Below are 19,747 nucleotides of genomic sequence, written 5' to 3' on the forward strand. Positions count from 1 at the left end.
ATCCCAAATTACTAATTTGTTCCTTCCCCTCACTATCATGTTGATAATCATAAATTTGTTTTCTATGTCTGTGTGTTAACTTTTGTGAGTGGCTATTTGAATTAAAAAACATATGTATCTAAGACATCCTCAGTCATTTCACTCAGCTATTATCCAGTGAAATGCTATGGACAAACACCACTTTTCTTGGAAACATCACTACTTGTAACAATCTTTCTTAGAGACATGTTGTACTGTGCTTAGTTGCTGAGTCAGGTCAGACTCTTTGTGATCACATGGACTGCAGCCCAGGAGCCTATGTCCATGGGGATTCTCCAGGCAAGAATACTGGAGTGGGTTGCCATGCCCTCCTTCAGGGGATCTTCCCAACCCAGAGATCAAACCTAGGTCTCCCGCATTGCAGGTGGATTCTTTATTTTACTTTATTTTATTCTTACTTTATTCTGAGCCACCAGGGAAGCCCAAGAATACTAAGGTGGGTAACCTATCCCTTCACGAGTCTTCCCCACCCAGGAATCAAACCGGGGCCTCCTGCATTGCAGGTGGATTCTTTACCAGCTGAGCTACCAGCCAAGCCCTTCTTAGGGTCATAGCTTTATTTTTTTCCTACCTTTCTCAAAGGTACATTTGTATTTAACTCTCCCCTCCATCAGGGCTCTTTCCAGTCTTTGAGAAAACAGACTTCCTAGGAAGTGATTCACTATTTTAATCATTCATTTACTAAACAAATTTAACCAGTTTACTGAGGACCTACCAAACACAGTGCAGATGTTGAGGAGGCAGTGGGAAGCAAACAGCAAAACAATCTAGGGCTCCTGGTCTGAGAGGTGTGCACCCACATCACAGTTCCGAAGGGGAATAAAAACAAGACACGGAGCTTCTCACCCACCATCTCAGAAAACGTGACAGGACCCTCCCCGTCACTAAAAGCTTCGCAGACTCTCTCCCTGTCTTGGTCTGAGGCCTTAGCAGGTGAATCTAAGGAGAGGGCGGTGAACCCCACCTCTGGCGGCTGCGGAGGGGACCGACTGGACGTTGAAGGGATGGAGGCCGCGGGTCCCACCCACCGCTGTCCTGAGTCAGGCGTCTCCTCTGCGTCCTGGATCCGCGGCGCCTGGGCGCCCGGGTATCCAGCGGGACCAGGACTCGCCCAGCCTAGTTCGCACGGAGAGGCCGGGGGCGGCCGGGGTGGCGGCCCCGCCCCGGGAGAGGCGTGCCGGGCCGGGCGTATTTGAGGCGCAGAGCCGGCCGCCGCCCAGGCAGGACCACACCACCTCTGCCCGAGCCTCCCCCGCGACGCGCGAGCCAGTGCAGAGGCGTCGGGTAAGTGGCGGGGGCGCCGGGACGGGAGTGCACACCCGCCTGCTGCAAGGCCAGGGCGCCCGGGCGCTGCTCGGTGCGCGGCCCCCTTTGCCGGGCTGGGCGGGAGCGGGAGATGGGGGCTTGGCTTCCCCGGGGAACCGCGCGTGCTGGGCCCAGGTTCCTTGGCTTTGAGCCCTCAAAAGAGGAGTCTGAGACTCGAGGAAAGTTAGCAACGACTTACAAAGACTCACCTGCATTTCTTCGCGACGGACGGGTGTGTCACCCTCTGTGGCGACTGGGAGGCTCAGCCCGGGCTTCGCGCCCCGCGCTCCAGGTGGCCCGTGGTGAGTGGTGGGGGCGCGCGCATCCTCCCAGCTGCCTGCTCCAACTGGGCGGGAGAAACCAGGTGCCCCTGCCTCCGTCCACGGTGGAGACTGCCCCGGCACTCTGTGGGCGGTTCCTCGCCTCTTAGCTTGGCTGTGGGATGGGGATGTGTTCTGCTACAGGCCAACCGAGTCCGGGGCTGCAGCTGCTCTCTGGATGCTGACCTCGCAGAAAATGGTGCTGCCCCAAGGCTGAGTAGGCATGTGCCTGGCTTGGCAAAGACCGCACACCCTTAGTTTTTGCAAATCCCAGTCCAGATTTGAGCATTAATGATCTCAGACCTGTGCTGGGGACGTGTGGGGTGTGGCAGAATTGAATGTTGGTCCAAGTGTGCAGAGCCCTAGTTCAGGTGGGGAGGGGGTTGCTTTTAAAACATGTTTGAGAATATATTCTAAATTGTGAGTTGCTCAAATCAAAGCACTAACATGCCTGCGCTTTGAAGAGTAGGAGCTCTGGGACACTGGGGTTGAGGTTGTGCCTTAGGCTTCATGCCCTGCCCTTAGCGATCCTGATTTCAGATACCTGGAATATTTGTAAAGTGACTCCTGGGAGTTGGGTTGCTGGACAATGAGGACGGTTTGACTTCAGTGACCCAGTCTGTTTCTAGGATTCTGGAAAAGGAATGGAAGAGAGGCTCATTTTGTTCTGCAGAAAACGGTGGCAATAAGAATTGACCACTTGGCACAGCATGAGAAAAAATTTTCACCAACTTCCAAAATTCTGATTCACTTGCCCCAAGTTTACAAAGTTGATCTTTCATGCTAGGAAATTGTGTTTCCATAAAAGTTCAGTAATAAAATTCATTGTCCCACAAGAATGTCCTTTTCAGACATTGTCTTTGAATCCCTAGATGACTGTGCCTCACCCTTAATCTATGGGAAATTGGAGCTGCCTAAATTAATCATGTGGGGGGCTTTTGCTTAAAATCAGCATTCTCTCCATATTCTGGGGAGAAGTTTGATGATGGGTCTTGAATGTTTTGAGCTTAGAAATATTAGGTGGATGCCTCACCAAGTTACATAAGAAACAGAAGAGGAGGAGCACTGTTTGATAGATTGACCCCAGCTCATTTTTTAAAATGTAGTAGGCTAGTCTCGCTCTGTTGAGAGGTCTTTAGTCAATGATATTTTGCTATGCTACAAATACGCAGAAGAGCTTTATAAAAAGACTTTTTATTTATTGCTGCTGCTGCTGCTGCTGCTAAGTCGCTTCAGTCGTGTCCGACTCTGTGCGACCCCACAGACGGCAGCCCACCAGGCTCCCCCGTCCCTGGGATTCTCCAGGCAAGAACACTGGAGCGGGTTGCCATTTCCTTCTCCAATGCATGAAAGTGAAAAGTGAAAGTGAAGTCGCTCAGTCGTGTCCGACTCTTCACGACCCCATGGAGTGCAGCCTACCAGGCTCCTCCATCCATGGGATTTTCCAGGCAAGAGTACTGGAGTCGGGTGCCATTGCCTTCTCCATTACTTATTGCTAGTGAGTTCAAAAGGCCGTTATTGGTCTCACCTATGATTAGATACTGTTTGCCTAGAACTCTCTTCAGTCAGACTCTAAATCTTATCTCTAGTAGAGATCTATGTTCATATAATAAAATTTGAGGTGCTTATGTTACCTAAAATACCAGTTGGCTTGTAAACTTCTTGTACCTGAGACTCATGGTAACTGATCAAAAACTTAGCCTCTCTTTTCTGTTAGTTTGGGACAGAGGCTTCTGCTGAGGACAGCTAGTTAACATTTTGTGTCTGGTGCCTGAATGAATTCTTCTCATTAAATTCTGAGTGGTAAGCCTGCCAGGGCAGTAATTCCAGTTTGCCGCTGACTAAGTATCATGTGTTCTCTCTTGACTGATATTCAGCTTTTCCATATGGGGAAAAAAAAATCAGTAACTGAGAGGTACAAAGTAACTTTAACTTCCTTATGGCTGAGGAACTGTGATGAAAAAGAAATCCTAGGAAAGGACCAGTTTCCTTTATCCTAACTAGCATCTCTGAATTTGGCTTTGCAAATAAGCATTTTTGAAGCCTTGTTCCATGTTTCAGTAAGACCAGGAAGTAGCCTGCCTCTCCTGTGTTCTTTGGAGAGGAGTGTGGGCAGTGCTTGGGGTTCTGAGAAAATAGTTTATGATCTACTTCCTTTACAGCTTTTATAAAAGTTGGGGCCCTTTGTGGGCAGAAATTTCAGAAGTCCTCCTGGGAATCCAGGCAACTGAATTAATTGCTACATGGGTCTAGAATAACATAGTACAGTGGATAGCAACTCTTTATTAAAGGGCAAAGCTGCAATTAACAGCAGATTAAAAGTGGTCTGCATTCTGACTCATGTTTAAATTCCTTGTTCCAAAGTGATACTGAACTAATTCCTGTAGGTTTTCCCAAATGTGATGATTCAGATAGTATTTTTAAAATGTTTTTGCCTTTGATGTGGCGTTTCTTATCTGACTTCAAAATTCTCTGATTCTGGGAATGCCAGAGTTCACATACCTATAGTATCTGTAAAGTGGGAAGTTTTTTTTTTTTCCCTTTTCAACATTTGATTGTCTCTTTATATAGGCTACTCATCTAAAAAGAAAGAAATTTTCCAGGCAAGTAGGAAGATGTTTATCCAAATAGATTTTTTAAAATTGTTTTTTGGTTCTCCTTTTACGTTCTAAGGTTGCTAACCTTGATTTAAAAAGAACATTGGTTAGAAACCTTTCCATCAGAGAGCTGATGGTTGGGAGTTGATATAATCAAAACAATGCATACCCAACTTTTAGGAAAGCAAGCTTTATCAGTTTAAATGTGGTTATAATTAGCAAAGTGACTGTGCAGAATGGCATCCTTGTATTCAGTATCACCACACACTGAATGAGTCACCCAGCTAGTTTCTAACAAAAACGTGATCTCTTTTTTGTTTACAATTTCAGCATGTTTATGCAGTTCCAAATGAGTAAGCCAGAGAATTAATTTCTAAATGAAGTAACTAATACTTTCGAAGGACTATACTTTAAAATGTCAAAGTGTGAGGTTTGCTACTAGTATAAAATCAGTCAGAATTAGGAGTCAGGGTGTTTGGACTCAGGTCCCTGCCTGCCAATGACAGAATGACTCTGGGCCACCATGTTAACTCTCTGAGACTCGGTGTCCTCACCTTTGAAGTAAGGATGTTAACTTTTCCCTGTCAATCTCATAAGATTATTATCAGAATCAAAATAAGAAAGGTGTGTGAAAGTGCTTTATAAACTGAAAACATCACACAGATACAGGGTGTCATTGTTCTAATGGGCTTCTAATGTGTCAGAGCACAATCCAAACCGTCCTCCCTGGTGTTACATGAAACACAGCGGAAACAGAGTGGGATCTGCTTGGTTTCTCCAGTTGTTTTGGTCTAGTTGGAAAATGGGGCTTCCCAGGTGGCTCAGATGGTAAAAGATCTGCCTGCAATACAGGAGACCCAGGTTCAATCCCTGGGTCAAAAGACCCGCTGGAGAGGGAGACCGCAACCCACTCCACTCCAATCCAAAATAAACTGAATATGTTTGAACGGAGACTTGGAAAAGAATAAATGTTACATTTTGGGCTAGCTGTCTTCGCATGAGTTTCTGGTTGTGATCAGCCTTTAAACATATCTAAGTTTAACTGGATTTATATTAATAAGATAGGCTTCCCTGGTGGCTCAGCCTGTAATGTGGGAGACCTGAGTTTGATCCCTGGGTTGGGAAGATCCCCTGGAGGAGTGAGTGGCAACCCACTCCAGTATTCTTGCCTGGAGAATCCCCATGGACAGAAGAGCCTGGTGGGCTACAGTCCATGGGGTCGCAAAGAGTAGGACATGACTGAGCAACTAAGCACACGTATTAATGACACTTTATGAGGCCAGTGGTACAGCTTTAACTAGTTTTCACAACTGAAACTACCTTTCTGTTTTTTATTGACCTGAATGGGTACTTTTATATGAGGATACATATCCTCATTAGCTCAGGCCAGTGGTTCTCAAACCAGGCACAAGTTTGCTTTCCTCTTGCTTCCCCAGGGTTATTTCGAAACATCTTGAGAATTCTAGGTTGTCACAGTGCAGGCGTTGGGGTGGGGGTGGGGTTGCCGCTGTCATCTTGTGTGTTGAAGCCGGGGATGCACATGATGCACAGAAGAGCCCCTCCCTGCGAAGTATCCCACCTGAAATGTCAGTGATGTTGAGGTCAGGGATAAGCCCCAGCACAATGGGGATATTTAAAAGAAGTCAAAACACTTACAAAGTTATTGCTAAGTCGTTGCTATGTTGCTCAGGAATGGAAGAATTTGTGTAATCAAAAGAACTAAACTTTCTGCCTACTATGAAGTCCAAAATTGTTTCTTTCTGGCGTCCAAAGTGAGAAGCTTTATTTCTTGACTTAAGAAGTATCCTTCAAAGGACTTCCCTGGCAGTCCAGTGGTTAAGACTCTGTGCTTCTACTGCAGGGGGTATGGGTTCCATCCCTGGTTGGGGAACTAAGATCCCACATGCCTTTTTTTGGCATAGCCAAAAAAAAAAATGTCCTTTCTTTCCCTTTTCTGTAAGAACTCTTTAAGCTCTTTTAAAAATCTTTATTGAATTTGTTACAATATTATTTTATGTTTTGGTTTTTTGGCCACCAGGCATGTGGGATCTTAGTTCCCCAACCAGGGATCGGACCTGCTCCCCCTGCATTGGAAGCGGAAGCCTTAACCACGGGATGGCCCCGGAAGTCCCTGTAACAACTCTTAAGTTCCTCCTGTGGTAGCAGCACACTTCTCTAGGCAGTGGCAGTCTTTTGGGGAAGGAAGTATAGAGGAGAACCAACTTTTGCGTTAAAGAGTCGAATATTATATACTAAACGCAGTGAAACAAGCCCTGGGAAAGTCACTGTGACTTCCCAATTAGATCACTTGCAGTTTCCAAGTTGGAAGATGGGCACAGTGATAACCTGAGTGTATCCAAATATGTTTGAGAATGTCCAGATTTAAAAAGAGATGTGCAAAAATAAAAAATTAATGGAAGGTAATATTGAACTATATTAGAAGTAATAGCAGAGTAAGATAAAATATCTGGTGTATAAGTGAAGCATATATTAAGTTCTAGGAGGACTTTTTGTCTGCTTTTGTTTTACCAAAAAGTCTACTATTTTGTATTTTTAGGACCTATCAAGTAGCCACCATTTAATGGATCATTTCTTAGAATAATTGAATAACTTTAACAAGTAGGCAACTTACAGCTTCCCAGGTGGTGCTGGTGGTGAAGAACCCACCAGCCAGTGCAGGAGATGTAAGACATGTGGGTTTGATCCCTGGGTCAGGAAGATCCCCTGCAGGAGGGCATGGCAACCCACTCGTTTTCTTGCCTAGAGAATCCTAAGGACAGAGGAGCCTGGTGGGCTATGGTCCATAGGGTAGCAAAGAGTCCGACATGACTGAAGTGACTCTGCACACACATGTAGACAACTTAAGGAAAAAGATTCTGATTATTGAAGATCCAGGTAACTTTGACCCTAGCACAGGTGATTCTGGGCGGAGAAAATAACCCAGGCCCGAGGAGTCCCAAGCTGCCCTCCTCTCCTCACCGCAAGAGCACCAGCTCCGGGGGAAGTGTAGAACATCTTGTTTGTTGGGAACTGGCACTGAGGGAGGAGCCAGAGAAGCAGGAATGATGGTCTCATGGCCACCCACTGAGGCAGCTTTGGGCAAGGCCAGCCCTCTTTGGTAGCATCCTACCCCAAAATATTTTCCTCCAAATTGTCTGACTTTTTTTTTAAAACCTTGGTTTGTTATACTGCCAGATATTTTCACGTGGAATAACAAACACCTTAAAAACAAACAAAAAAAAACAACAAAAAAAACAGTACATCTTTTGCTCGCCTTTCTTCGCTATTGCTTCATATCCCCAGTCTCACCTTTCTTTCAATGTTTCGCTCAACACTGTCCCTGTTAGAAGTCATCTTTCCAGTTGTGACTTCCCGTAGCACATAGTCTGGCTCACAGCACCCATTACTTGTGACCCTTTCTGGCCTCTGGACCCTTTGATGATACATCTTAGCCAATTCCATCTTCAAACCCAGACCTGAGCCCGCCCATGGCCTGGCACAGAAAAGGCACACATTTGTGCAAATGAAGAAATAAGTGGGCAGCAGCAGCTATGTCTTGGGCACTGGGGTGGGTAAGGCAGAGACTGTCTTTCAAACACTAGGAGGAAGAACCAACGGCCTCCTCCTAAAACCTGGAAGAGGGTGTGGGGCTATCAGTGGGAACCGGAGGAGAGGTGGGCAAGATTCATTTGATGAACACTTTTTATGTGGTGGTGGAAAAAAAAAGCACAGGAAGGTAGGTGAAGGAGAACCAAAGACAAACCAGGACTGTTGACATTTGTTACCTAGGAAACGGCAGAGTACTGTACTTCCTGCTCTGCCACTTGCACTGTATAGCCTGTTACTTCCAGGATGCAGCCACAAAATAGTGTGATTAGAGTTCAGCTATGAGTTAAATAGGGCCTGGTGATTCAGGTGGAGACATTCACCCGTTGAGACATTTTTGTGGTTCCCCACCATTGATTTTGGCATATTTGGAGAATGGACTTGTTTGTGTTTAGAGAATGCCTGTATTTGACCTGCACAATGAGCTGTTTGTGATGTTCATACAGAAACCAGTGAAATCTTTTAAGATCAAATGATAACCCCTGATTTTTTTTCTCCTTTCAGGAAAATGGCAGACGGTTTTTCGGTAAGTGTTTTATGTCTGTTTTCCTACCTTAATATATATACATTCATGCAGGATGAGGGTTTTTTTGTTTGTTTTTTAACCACTCAAGTTTCCTGTTTAACTCTCCCACCACGTGGCTTCTTCTGGCCTCATCTGTCCAATGAGGGCTTGTTAGGTGGAGTCTTGTTTTTGCAGCAACAGGTTTGGGAAGAAAGCCAGGCAGAGAGAGGCCTCACTAACAGTAACCCTTTTACCAAAGGCCTAGGACAGAAGCTGATGGATTCTGCCGGTGGGAGCTGAGAAGCCAACTGAGCAAAGGGCAGTGTGGTTCATTCTGAGCAACCTGACTTTTTTTAATCCTAAAGTGCCCTCAACTCCTTCTCCCTTCCCAAATGCTGGAGTAAGAAGCAGCCAAAACAAATTCCTATTAGTATGCTTATGTATTCCCAAATATCCTAATGGACTGACACGTCACCTAGAGCCACGAGCTCTGCTCAGGTTTGTTTTCTAAATCCAGTTTGCTTTCCATCATCACGGAGCCCTCTGTTTCTCTCTCCCTCCCCCAGGCCACATGGGCTCCCTTCACAGCCTCACTGTGTTGCCCCAACACCAGATCTAGGGTTGTGTTCCCGATGCATCAAAGACAATCCTGGCAGATGATATTCAGTCAACGTAGAAGTCTTTACTGGACCTCTTCCATGTACCACCTGGCAGTGTGCTCAACACTGTATAAAACAGGCAGGGAGAAAGCAGTCTCTTCCTGGAGAGAAAGGACACAATCCAACATTGGCACGGTCTCGCAGTCTGTAAAGAGCCGTCCCAAATGCCGCCTCACTTGTTTGTCACAACAATCATATGAAATAGATCATTATCCCCATTTTACAAGCAAAGACACTAAGTCCTATACAGGTGACATGATGGCTCTGAAATTCTGGAGCTCTTGATGGATAACACTGGATCTCTTGATGGATAACACTGGATCTCTTGATGGATAACACTGGATTTCTTGATGGATAACACTGGATTTCTTGATGGATGGCACTGAATTTTAAGCCAAACCTTCTGACTCTACATCGCAGGCTTCTCCCTGTGTACAAGGCAGCCTCTCTGGTACTAGCCTGGATGCCACCAAGTGCTAACTTACCTGGCCAACCCAAAGTGCAGTAGACATCCTGCAAAGTGAAGGCCAACGCAACCAGGGCCGGCTCGGTGGCAGGTTTTGCAGCCCAAGAGTATACTGAGTTTTGTGACTTTTTTTTTTTTTTTTAATGTCAGTTAGAGAGTATGTGCTTTTACATAGAGAATGGCTAGCTCCTTACTTTTGCAAATTACAAAAAGGCAACCCTCAATGATCTGAGATGATGGGAGGCAAGAGTAAAGTGATAAAGCATGTATAATACCATAGTCAAATTTTAGTCTTAGGAACTCAAAACTAAAAGGTAGGAAAAACTTTATTGATATGAATTTTGTATCTTCACCACATCCCTCTAATTCTTAGATCACATATTCCTGAAAATTCTGTTGTGATTGTTTTTCATCCTATAAATTTTTTAATGTCTTTTTTTCCAGCTTAATGATGCCTTATCTGGGTCTGGAAAACCAAACCCCCAAGGTTGGCCTGGTTCATGGGGAAACCAGCCTGCTGGGGCAGGAGGCTACCCAGGAGCGGCCTATCCTGGGGCTTACCCAGGACAGGCCCCTCCTGGCCCCTACCCTGGACAAGGACCTCCTGGGGCCTACCCTGGACAGGGACCTCCTGGGGCCTACCCTGGACAGGGACCTCCTGGGGCCTACCCTGGCCCAACAGCACCTGCTTATCCTGGGCCAACTGCACCGAGTGCCTACCCCGGACCTGGGGCCTACCCGCCTCCTGCACAGCCAAGTGCTCCTGGAGCCTACCCTGCTGCCAGTCCCTATGGCATCCCTTCTGGACCACTGGTAAGATGGAGTGAATCATTTAGTAAACTTCAATGTGCTCAGGACCAAGTTAATAAAGAACACAGCTGGGACTTCCCTAGCAGTCCAGTGGCTAAGACTCCATGCTCCCAGTGCAGGGGGCCTGGGTTCGACCCCTGATCAGGGAACTAGATCCCACATGCCACAACTAAGACCCAACACAGCCAAATAAATAAATATTAAAAAAGAAAGAAAGAAAGAAAATGGTAATTGTCTGGAGCGGTAGTGTCATCAGGCTTCGGGAGACCTGAAGCTTGAAACTGACTGCTTAGAGCCATTTTGCAAGGACCAGGCACAGTGTATGTTGGTTCAATAGAAAAATTAGTTTCCGGTGTTTAGTATATGTACTGGTAGTTTATAGAGAAGCTAATGTGTGTTTTGAAGGCATCTGTAAAGCAGCTTTAATATAAATCAAGATCATAGTAATGGCTGTTATTATTACTGATAAACACTGAATATATAACATGTGTCAGCTGTGTGCTTCTACATGGATGCTCTCATTCAACTCCATAAGCACCCTGTAAGATACTGTTATTATCGCCACTTTGCAAGTAAGGACATAGGGCAGGGTTATACAACCTTCCCATGGTCATAGAGGGGAAATTTGGGGCAACCACAGTAATCTGGTTTTTAAAAACCTTCTAAAGATAATTTTGTGATCTAAGGATTGAATTTTCATTTATATTAAAACTCATTTTAATAAATGAATTCTAACCATAAAACCCAACTCTGGGGGCTCCAGACACATCTTGAAACAGTCTAGCTGTGAGAAAAGATACATATGAGAAAAGAGTTCAATAGCAGTGTGAGATCAGCCCCTTTCAAGAGTGTGATGGCACAGAGAGTATTTCCTCTGCTTATTGGTCAGCTTAGAGGAGAGCAGAGAGACAGCATTAGGCGCATGAGAGGTGATGTGCAGGACCTGGACCACATACAGGTAGTCAGTTGAGACAGGAATATGCAAAGTCTGGAAGGAAGAGGCAGTGGGAAAGAGATTAAAGAGCAGGAACCCCAGAATCTAGTGGTTAAGTCTTGTTTTTGTTCAGTCGCTAAGTCGAGTCTGATTCTTGGTGACCCCATGGACTGCAGCACACCAGGCTTTCCTGTCCTTCCCTATCTCTTGGGGTTTTCTCAAACTCATGTTCATTGAGTTGTTGATGCCATCCAACCATCTCATCCCTTGTCACCCCCTTCTTCTCCTGCCGTCAATCTTTCCCAGCATCAGGGTCTTTTCTAATGAGTAGGCTCTTCACATCAGGTGGCCAAAGTATTGGAATGTCAGCTTCAGCATCAGTCCTTCCAATGAATATTCAGGGTTGATTTCCTTTAGGATTGACTGGTTTGGTCTCCTTGCTGTCCAAGGGACTCTCAAGAGTCTTCTCCAGCACCAAAAATTAAAAAGCATCAATTCTTTGGTGCTCAGCTTTCTTTATGGTCCAACTCTTACATTCGTATATGACTGCTGCAAAAACCACAGCTTTGACTATACAGACCTTTGGAATCAAAGTGATGTCTCTGCTTTTTAATACACTGTCTAGGTTTGTCATAGCTTTTCTTCCAAAGAGCAAGGGTCTTCTGATTTTGTGACTGCAGTCACTATCTGCAGTAATTTTGGAGTCCAAGAAAATAAAATCTGCGTTTCCCACTTTTTCCTCATCTATTTGCCATGAAGTGATGGGACCAGATGCCATGATTTAGTTTTTTTGATTGTTGAGTTTTAGCCAGCTTTTTCACTCTCCTCTCTCATCCTTATCAAGAGGCTCTTTAGTTCCTCTTCACTCTCTGCCATTAGAGTGGTATCATCTGTATATCTGAGGTTGTTGATATTTCTCCTAACAATCTTAATTCAGTCCAGCATTTCACATGATGTACTCTGTACAGAAGTTAAATAAGCAGGGTCACAATATGCAGCATTGACATACTCCTCTTGCAATTTTGAACCAGTTCTTTTGCAATTTTGAACCAGTTCATTGTGTTGCTTCTTGACCTAAATGCAGATTGCTCAGAAGGCAGGTAAGGTAGCCTGGTATTCCCATCTCTTTAAGAATTTTCGTTTGTTGTGATCCACAGTCAAAGGCTTTCACGTAGTCAAATGAAGCAGAAGTGGACATTTTTCTGGAATCCTCTTGCATTTTCTATGATTCATGGATGTTGGCAATTTGACTTCTTGTTCCTCTTTTCTAAATTCAGCTTATACATCTGGAAGTTCTTAGTTCACACTGTTAAAGTCTAGCTTGAAGGATTTTGAGCATTTCCTTGCTAGCATGTGAAAAGAGTACAATTGTATGGTAGTTTGAACATTCTTTGGCATTACCTTTCTTTGGAATTGGGATGAAAACGTTCCTTTTCCAGTCCTGTGGTCATTGCTTACTTTTCCAAATTTTCTGACATATTGAGTACAGCACTTTAACAGTGGCGAAAAATCCACCTGCCAATTCAGGAGACACAGGTTCGATCCCTGGGTGGGGAAGGTCCTCTGGAGAAGGAAATGGTAATCTACTCCAGTCTTCTTGCCTAGGAAATCCCATGGAGAGAGGGAGCATGGCAGGTTACAGTCCATGGGGTTGTCAAAGAGTCAGACATGACTCCGTGACTAAACACCAACAACAAAGAGTCAAGAAACGACTCTGGCTTTTCAAGGCTGGACAAGGAGAATGCCAGCCAAAGGTCAGCCCAAACCAGGAACTCAGGAAGGGGATCAGATCGGGGAGAGGCAGGGGAGACCACTGCAGTTCACACTGGTTGGATTTGTGGCACCAGTAGCAAAGCCAGATGGGAAGAAGCACAAGACTAATACAGATCAGATCAGAGCTAGAGAGAAAAAGACTTGGGCAATGAGTGAACCCAGGGGGAAACAATCTTAAAGGAAAAAGAGAAGAAGCCAAGATAGAGCAGTGGAAATATTTATAACACCTTGAACATAGACAGCCAGTAAATATTTGTCAAATGAAATGGGGAAGGTATTAACTGGAAAGTTCCCATTCGACAAACATTGAGTACCTGCCACCTTTAAAGCACCACATGGGGCCTGTGTGAATTAAACATGAACACCTCAGAGGCCGAGAAGGTGCCACAGTGTTTGCCTGCAGGGAGCAGAACCACCAGGACGAACATGTCATATGACAAGGATCTTAAGGGTGGCACAGAAATGTTAATGTTGATTGCAAGGTCTAGCTTAAGCCTTTCCAAAAAACAGGCTCCATGGATGAGTTATAGATTAGGATGGTCCTTATCATGAGAGATACAGTCTCCAGAAGGGAACATATTGTCTTTGGCACTAATTAACTGATGGCCTTTTTCTTGATTGTTGTAGTTGTGTAGGGAGCCATCTCTCTTTAGGCCCTGGACAAGGTGGCCTGAGAGTCTGAAAAGATGGCTTAAAGTAGGGTTACATGTTATTCACATATATTAATAGTGGTTGAACTCTAGCAATGTCTTTTTCTTTCTTCCCTCAAGAAAACATGACTCTTTTTTTGGAGGGGGGTGGAGGCTGGGTAGCCGCATGGCATGTGGGATCTTAGTTCACCGACTGGGGTGAACTAGGCTGAACTCACACCCTCTGCAGCAAAAGCATAGCATCTTAACCACTGGGCTGCCAGGAAAGTCCCCCAGAACATGACTCTTTATTGATATATACACATTTTTTTATTCCCAGAATGTGCCTTATGACCTGCCTTTACCTGGAGGAATCATGCCTCGCATGCTGATAACAATCCTGGGTACAGTAAAGCCCAATGCGAACAGGTAAAGAGCAAAATTAGCAAGTCTAACATATTGATTGATTTTGGAATAAAGGGTGATCTGTTTTAAATTTTAATAGAATTTTAAAAATTACATTTAGAATCTTGGCTATACCATCGTTTGTGATTTTCCCATAAATCAATCTCACCAAGAGGACAAATCCCTTGCTAAGTCTTGGGTCAAAAAGAAAAAGATGCCTAGTTGATCTGAGAGCTTAAATATTATACCTCCTGTCCTCATATTGGTACAATCTCCCTGTAGCTGTGAAGGTCATGATACACTCTCAGATTTGTGAGCTTGGTTGCCTTTTCCGTGTTCATACTATTGGCCTGGTCTACAGGTGATAAGTGACAAGATGGGGAACCCCAGTGTTCTGAGTAGACACTATTTACTTAAAAGGTTTGAAAAAACTTTACAAGTTAAAGTTTTAACTTGACAAAGTAATTGGTCAAAATAAATCAGTCTTTACCATTGGTACTGCTTTGGTTGAGGTGAACTAGAAGGGGCTAAGATTTTGAGCTCACTTCGGAAAATCCATGCTGATTTACAGCTGCCTTGGCACACCGGACTCTGGTTATCACCACTGGTTATATTTACATATATCCTGAAGCTGTTCAGTATGTCTGTCCTTGAGGTTGGTGGTACCATTAAAGTTCCTACAGCCATTAATTAATCTGTTTCTGGGTCTTATAGACAATACACAAAAGGTACAAATTCAAGCTGTGTACCAGCTGCTGCTGCCGCGTCACTTTAGTCGTGTCCAACTCTGTGTGAACCCAGAGACGGCAGCCCACCAGGCTCCTCTGTCCCTGGGATTCTCCAGGCAAGAACACTGGAGTGGGTTGCCATTTCCTTCTCCGAGCTGTGTACACAGGTTTACTGAATTCTGTAAACAGCCTCTGTGAGTACCTGTCACTCTGATCCTGGTGAATCAGCGGGAGCAACCTCCTCTGTTACCAGGAGGTGGACAGGTTCTGATCGGATCATTTTACATTCAGCCAACCAGTTCACTCCGCCTCCAGCCAGCCTCCTCTTGCTCTACGAGGTAGTCACTATCTTAAGCTAGCTCTTCCTTCCACACAGCCTAGACAGCTTCTCTCAGCACAGTACTTCCCTACACAGTAAAACTGGTCTCACAGCAAGTTACAAAACATATACTCAATATATCTTCTGCCTGTATCCTCATCCACCTTGCCTCCCAAAATAACACAGGACCCAGAGCCCTGATCCTGTGCAGGCAGCACTCATGATTAGGTAATATTGGCTCTCCTGAGGCAGCTGCTGTTAAGCAGAACCACAATAGCATCTTTGCTTTACTTAGGACTATCACACTGGAAAGGTTGGGCTTCCCAGGTGGCTCAGTGGTAAAGAATCTGCCTGCCACTCAGGAGACACAGGTTCTAATCCTGAGTCAGGAAGATCTCCTGGAGGAGGAAATGGCTACCTACTCCAATATTCTTGCCTGGGAAATCCCATGGACAGAGGAGCCTGGCAGGCTACAGTCCATGGGGTCGCAAAGAGTCTGACATGACTTATGAACTAAACCACCACCACCACCACTAGAAAGGTTAGAGACTGTAGTAGGTTAAAACCAATTTTGGTTGAAATGATTAAAGTGGTAGTAAACTGAGAAATGTATTGCTTTGAGCTGCAAAATCTATGTGAGGAATCGCACGAAAGAAGAAAAATCCTTAAAGTGGTAGAGATGACAATTACCTTTTCACTGCTGAGAAAGTACAAGCATTGCATATTAAGTCAAATACAAGTTCTATTGCCATTTGACTATATTGGTTCTTTTTCTGTGAATTTAATCATTGATGGTTGTATGTATCTGTTACTGGGTGAATGAAAACACCCAAAGGATCATTGTTAATAGGTCTAGAATGCAGACCTTGCTTTAAAACAAGGGCTGCTTTTTTAACAGAACCAGCTGCTTCTGATATTAGTGCTCTGGGGAGCACACTTTTGAGAACCCATGTGCAAAGGGTAGTGCTTTAACAGCCAGAGAACTTGTGTTTGTATTAACATCCAAGGAGAGAGATCAGGATAGAAAGTTTATCCAGCACTTCCATTAATTCCACTTCACATCACAGAATGTTTAACACATTTATTATTATGACTTTACAACTCAGCAACAGGATACTGAACATTAACTATGTTATATTATTCTTGCTGTTTTAGGACTAGGTTTTCCAGTTAACGATGAGGAAGCCAGGGATTTGATAGCACTTTATGTGACTGGTTTACTTTTAACAGGGATTGAAAGTAACCTGTCAGGGCAGGAAAGAGGTAGCCGTATTTCCATAATGTCAGGTATAAAGTGCCCTCAAAGTGGCCCCAAACCTCTGCAAGGAAACCTTGACCATGTTTATATGTAGAGATAGTAATAAGGGAAATACGGGTGAATAGGATATAACCAAAGACAACAAGGCTAAAAACTCGACACATATTGTCTTGTTTACCGTGGGATACCGTGGTAGTATGTCCAATATAGTAGTGCCCCTTATCCATGGTTTTGCTTTCCACAGTCTCAGTTACCCAAGGTCAATCACAGTCTGAAAATATTAAATGGAAAATTCCAGAAATAAACAATTCATAAGTTTTAAGTTGCCAACATTGTACACAGCATGGTGAAATCTCATGCTGTCCAGCCCCATCCTGCCCAGGCTGTGAAACCATCCCTTTCTGCTGCATATCTGGTCTATTAGTTATCAGATCCACCGTCATGGTACCCCAGTGCTTGTGTCCACATAGCCCTTATTTTACCTAATAATGGCCCCAAAAGCAAGAGTAGTGATGCTGGCAATTCACATATGCCAAAGAGAAGCTGTAAAGGGCTCTCTTGAAGTGAAAAGGGGTCAGTACTCAATAAGGAAAGAAAACAATTATACACTGAGGTTGCTAAGATCTACAGTAAGTACAAATCTTTTGCCCATGAAATTGTGAGAAAGGAAAAAGAAACTCATGCTTTTTTTTTTGTCATATCTCAAAATGTAGAAATTATGGCCCCAGTGCATAAATGTTTAATTCAGATGGGAAAGGTATTAAATGTATACAATATTTTGAGAGAGAGAGACCATGACTTTTGCAATATATTGCTATAGTTTTTCTATTTTATTAGTTGTTAATCTCTTACTGTACCTAATTTATAAATTAAACTTTATAGGAAAAAGTATGTGTGTATAGTTGGACAGATAATTTGGTTCAATACTATTCGTGGTTTCAGCCATCCACTGGGGGTCTTGGAACACACATCCCACACATGAGGTAGAATTACTGGACTTGGCCCAGTATACTTTCCAGCTTGAACCCATTCTATTGTTTATTTGCTTTCTGTTTAGAAAATTGTCCTGTACTTTATAAATGATTTGCTCCTTAGGAAAGTATATGTTCTTCACTTGATACAAATGTACAACTCGAATCATTTTACTAACTCTGACTTTTGACTTAAAACAGACTTGCTTTAGATTTCAAGAGAGGGAATGATGTCGCCTTCCACTTTAACCCACGCTTCAACGAGGACAACAGGAGAGTCATTGTTTGCAATTCAAAGCTGAATAATAACTGGGGAAAGGAAGAAAGACAAATGGTTTTCCCATTTGAAAGTGGTAAACCTTTCAAGGTAAGTTATTGCTATTATATATTGATAATGTATATTTCTCATGGGGAATCAAGCTTAAACCACAACACACTGGAAATTAATTTTCATCAGTTGTCCTGGGACACCTAACTAGTACATCTGCTCCCCATCCCAGGGGAATGGTCTCAGAAATAGTGGCACATTCCTCAACTCCATTTAGGCACCTCACCATTGTCCCTGTTACCAGCCCTCTGAGTTTAGTCAACCCTAAACTGATTTTCTGGAAATGAGAAACATAGCATCTTTAATTTAAAAGGCAGAAAATCTTTTTTTTGGCTGTAATGTGAGGCCTGTGGGGCAAATCTGCTCCCCCTGCAGTGGAAGCAAGGAGTCTTAACTACTTGCCAGGGAAGTCCCCTATAAAGTCTTTATGATATAGTTGGGCTGAGATTTAATTCCTTAAAACTGCATGGTTAGCATGGCAATCAAAACTAAATTTTTTAAACTCTAAAATTAATTCATGCTTGTTTATGAAAAGAAAAATTTACAGATTTTTTTTTTTTACTAAAAAGTCCTCCATCCTTTACCCCTCCCCCATCCTCACAAAGGTTACAACTTGAGTTATCTTTCCAGTGTTTTCTTATGACAAGCAACACATTTTTTATTTTTAAGCATGGCTTCAACAAATATTAGGTCCACAATGTTGGGTTAGGGTTGACTATACAGTGGACAATAAAACAACTAGACCATCAGCTCCTCAGGGACAGGGACTAACAGGGTCTATATTCTACATTTGGTGGACATCTTTCCTTCTCAGAACATTGTCACCTAGTAATACTTCATTGTTTAGATATGCAGTAATTCAACCAGTACCCTACTGATGAAAATTTGGAGTATGGAAATATTGCAAACAGATAAAACCTGGAAAGCTTTATTTATTTTACTAAAATACTGTGATAACTATCCTAATACATCTTTGCTTCCTAGAAGAGTAGTTTTATTCAATATATATATATGTTTAAAATTAAGATGAAGATATTGCCAAAGTGCTGCTTCCAAAATGATGTTAGAATTAATGCATCCTCTAACTACTGGTAGATTATGTTTCTCTTACTCTTGCCAAAACTGGTTATTATCCATCTTCATAACATTCACTTCTCTCAACAGAGAATTCCTACTTTAGCATTTATTTTTATTTTTACTTTCAGTGTTTGAGACCATACAAAAGCTTTAAGTTTTTATGTAGAGGAATGATTAATCTTTTCCTCTGTGGCTTCAATTATATATCCTTTTAACAATTTATCATTTTGTTCCATTTAAATCTTTGAATAATTTGGAATTTTTTTTTTTCTGGAAAGTTAGCATTTCTGACTTTGATTAGTTCTACAAGTGATCAGAAAGATGAAATTTTAGACACCCTGAGGTTAGGCCAGACTGGTTTTAAAAGGAATGGGCATTTCTAACAGTTTTGTGTATGTGCCATTTCAGATACAAGTGCTGGTTGAACCTGACCATTTCAAGGTTGCAGTCAATGATGCTCACTTGTTGCAGTACAATCATCGGGTGAAACATTTCAGGGAAATCAGCACGCTGGGAATTTCTGGTGACATAACTCTCACCAGTGCTTCGCACACTATGATATAATCTTAAATGGGCAGATACTTTTTTAAAGAAATGAATTTGAACGTAAACCTTACACATTTAAAAGGTTCATGTTGAGTGAAAAATTTTACCTTTATTGATCAATGTTCTTCTTGTAAATCACTGATTTAATAAATATTCTAAGAGTTACTCGTCTTTATATGTAATTTAATTGGGGCAATTTATTGTTGATAATACACAATGGACTTAAAGGAAAAAGAAATATGTGGCAATGTTAATACTGCATTAGAGTCTCCCAGTTTTCAATATTTAAAACTATATTTTTAAAAAGAAATCAGGAGTAAATACTACCACAAAATTAACCTCTCTCTTCTAGAGTTTGGTAAAAACCAATAGATACTACAAAAAAAAATCATTCTCCTATTGTCTTACTTAAGGAAACATATTCAGGAAATAAGAAAAGCAAAGTTTACATACATATGACCTTTTGGACTTC

At 43.0% G+C, this 19,747-nt stretch overlaps 1 protein-coding gene across 1 annotated transcript; it reads left to right on the forward strand.

Moving 5' to 3' along the window:
- The first annotated feature begins 1,218 nt into the window (after nucleotides 1-1,218).
- LGALS3 (galectin 3) lies at nucleotides 1,219-19,440 on the forward strand. Its single transcript, XM_055538122.1, has 6 exons — nucleotides 1,219-1,323; nucleotides 8,372-8,393; nucleotides 9,942-10,310; nucleotides 13,984-14,072; nucleotides 17,526-17,691; nucleotides 19,138-19,440. The coding sequence occupies exons 2-6, from the start codon at nucleotides 8,376-8,378 to the stop codon at nucleotides 19,291-19,293; spliced, it is 798 nt and encodes a 265-aa protein (XP_055394097.1). The 5' UTR covers nucleotides 1,219-1,323; nucleotides 8,372-8,375; the 3' UTR covers nucleotides 19,294-19,440.
- The last annotated feature ends 307 nt before the right edge of the window (nucleotides 19,441-19,747 follow it).

This window comes from Bubalus kerabau, chromosome 10, assembly GCF_029407905.1.
Source record: "Bubalus kerabau isolate K-KA32 ecotype Philippines breed swamp buffalo chromosome 10, PCC_UOA_SB_1v2, whole genome shotgun sequence".
In the NCBI taxonomy this organism is placed as follows: domain Eukaryota; kingdom Metazoa; phylum Chordata; class Mammalia; order Artiodactyla; family Bovidae; genus Bubalus; species Bubalus kerabau.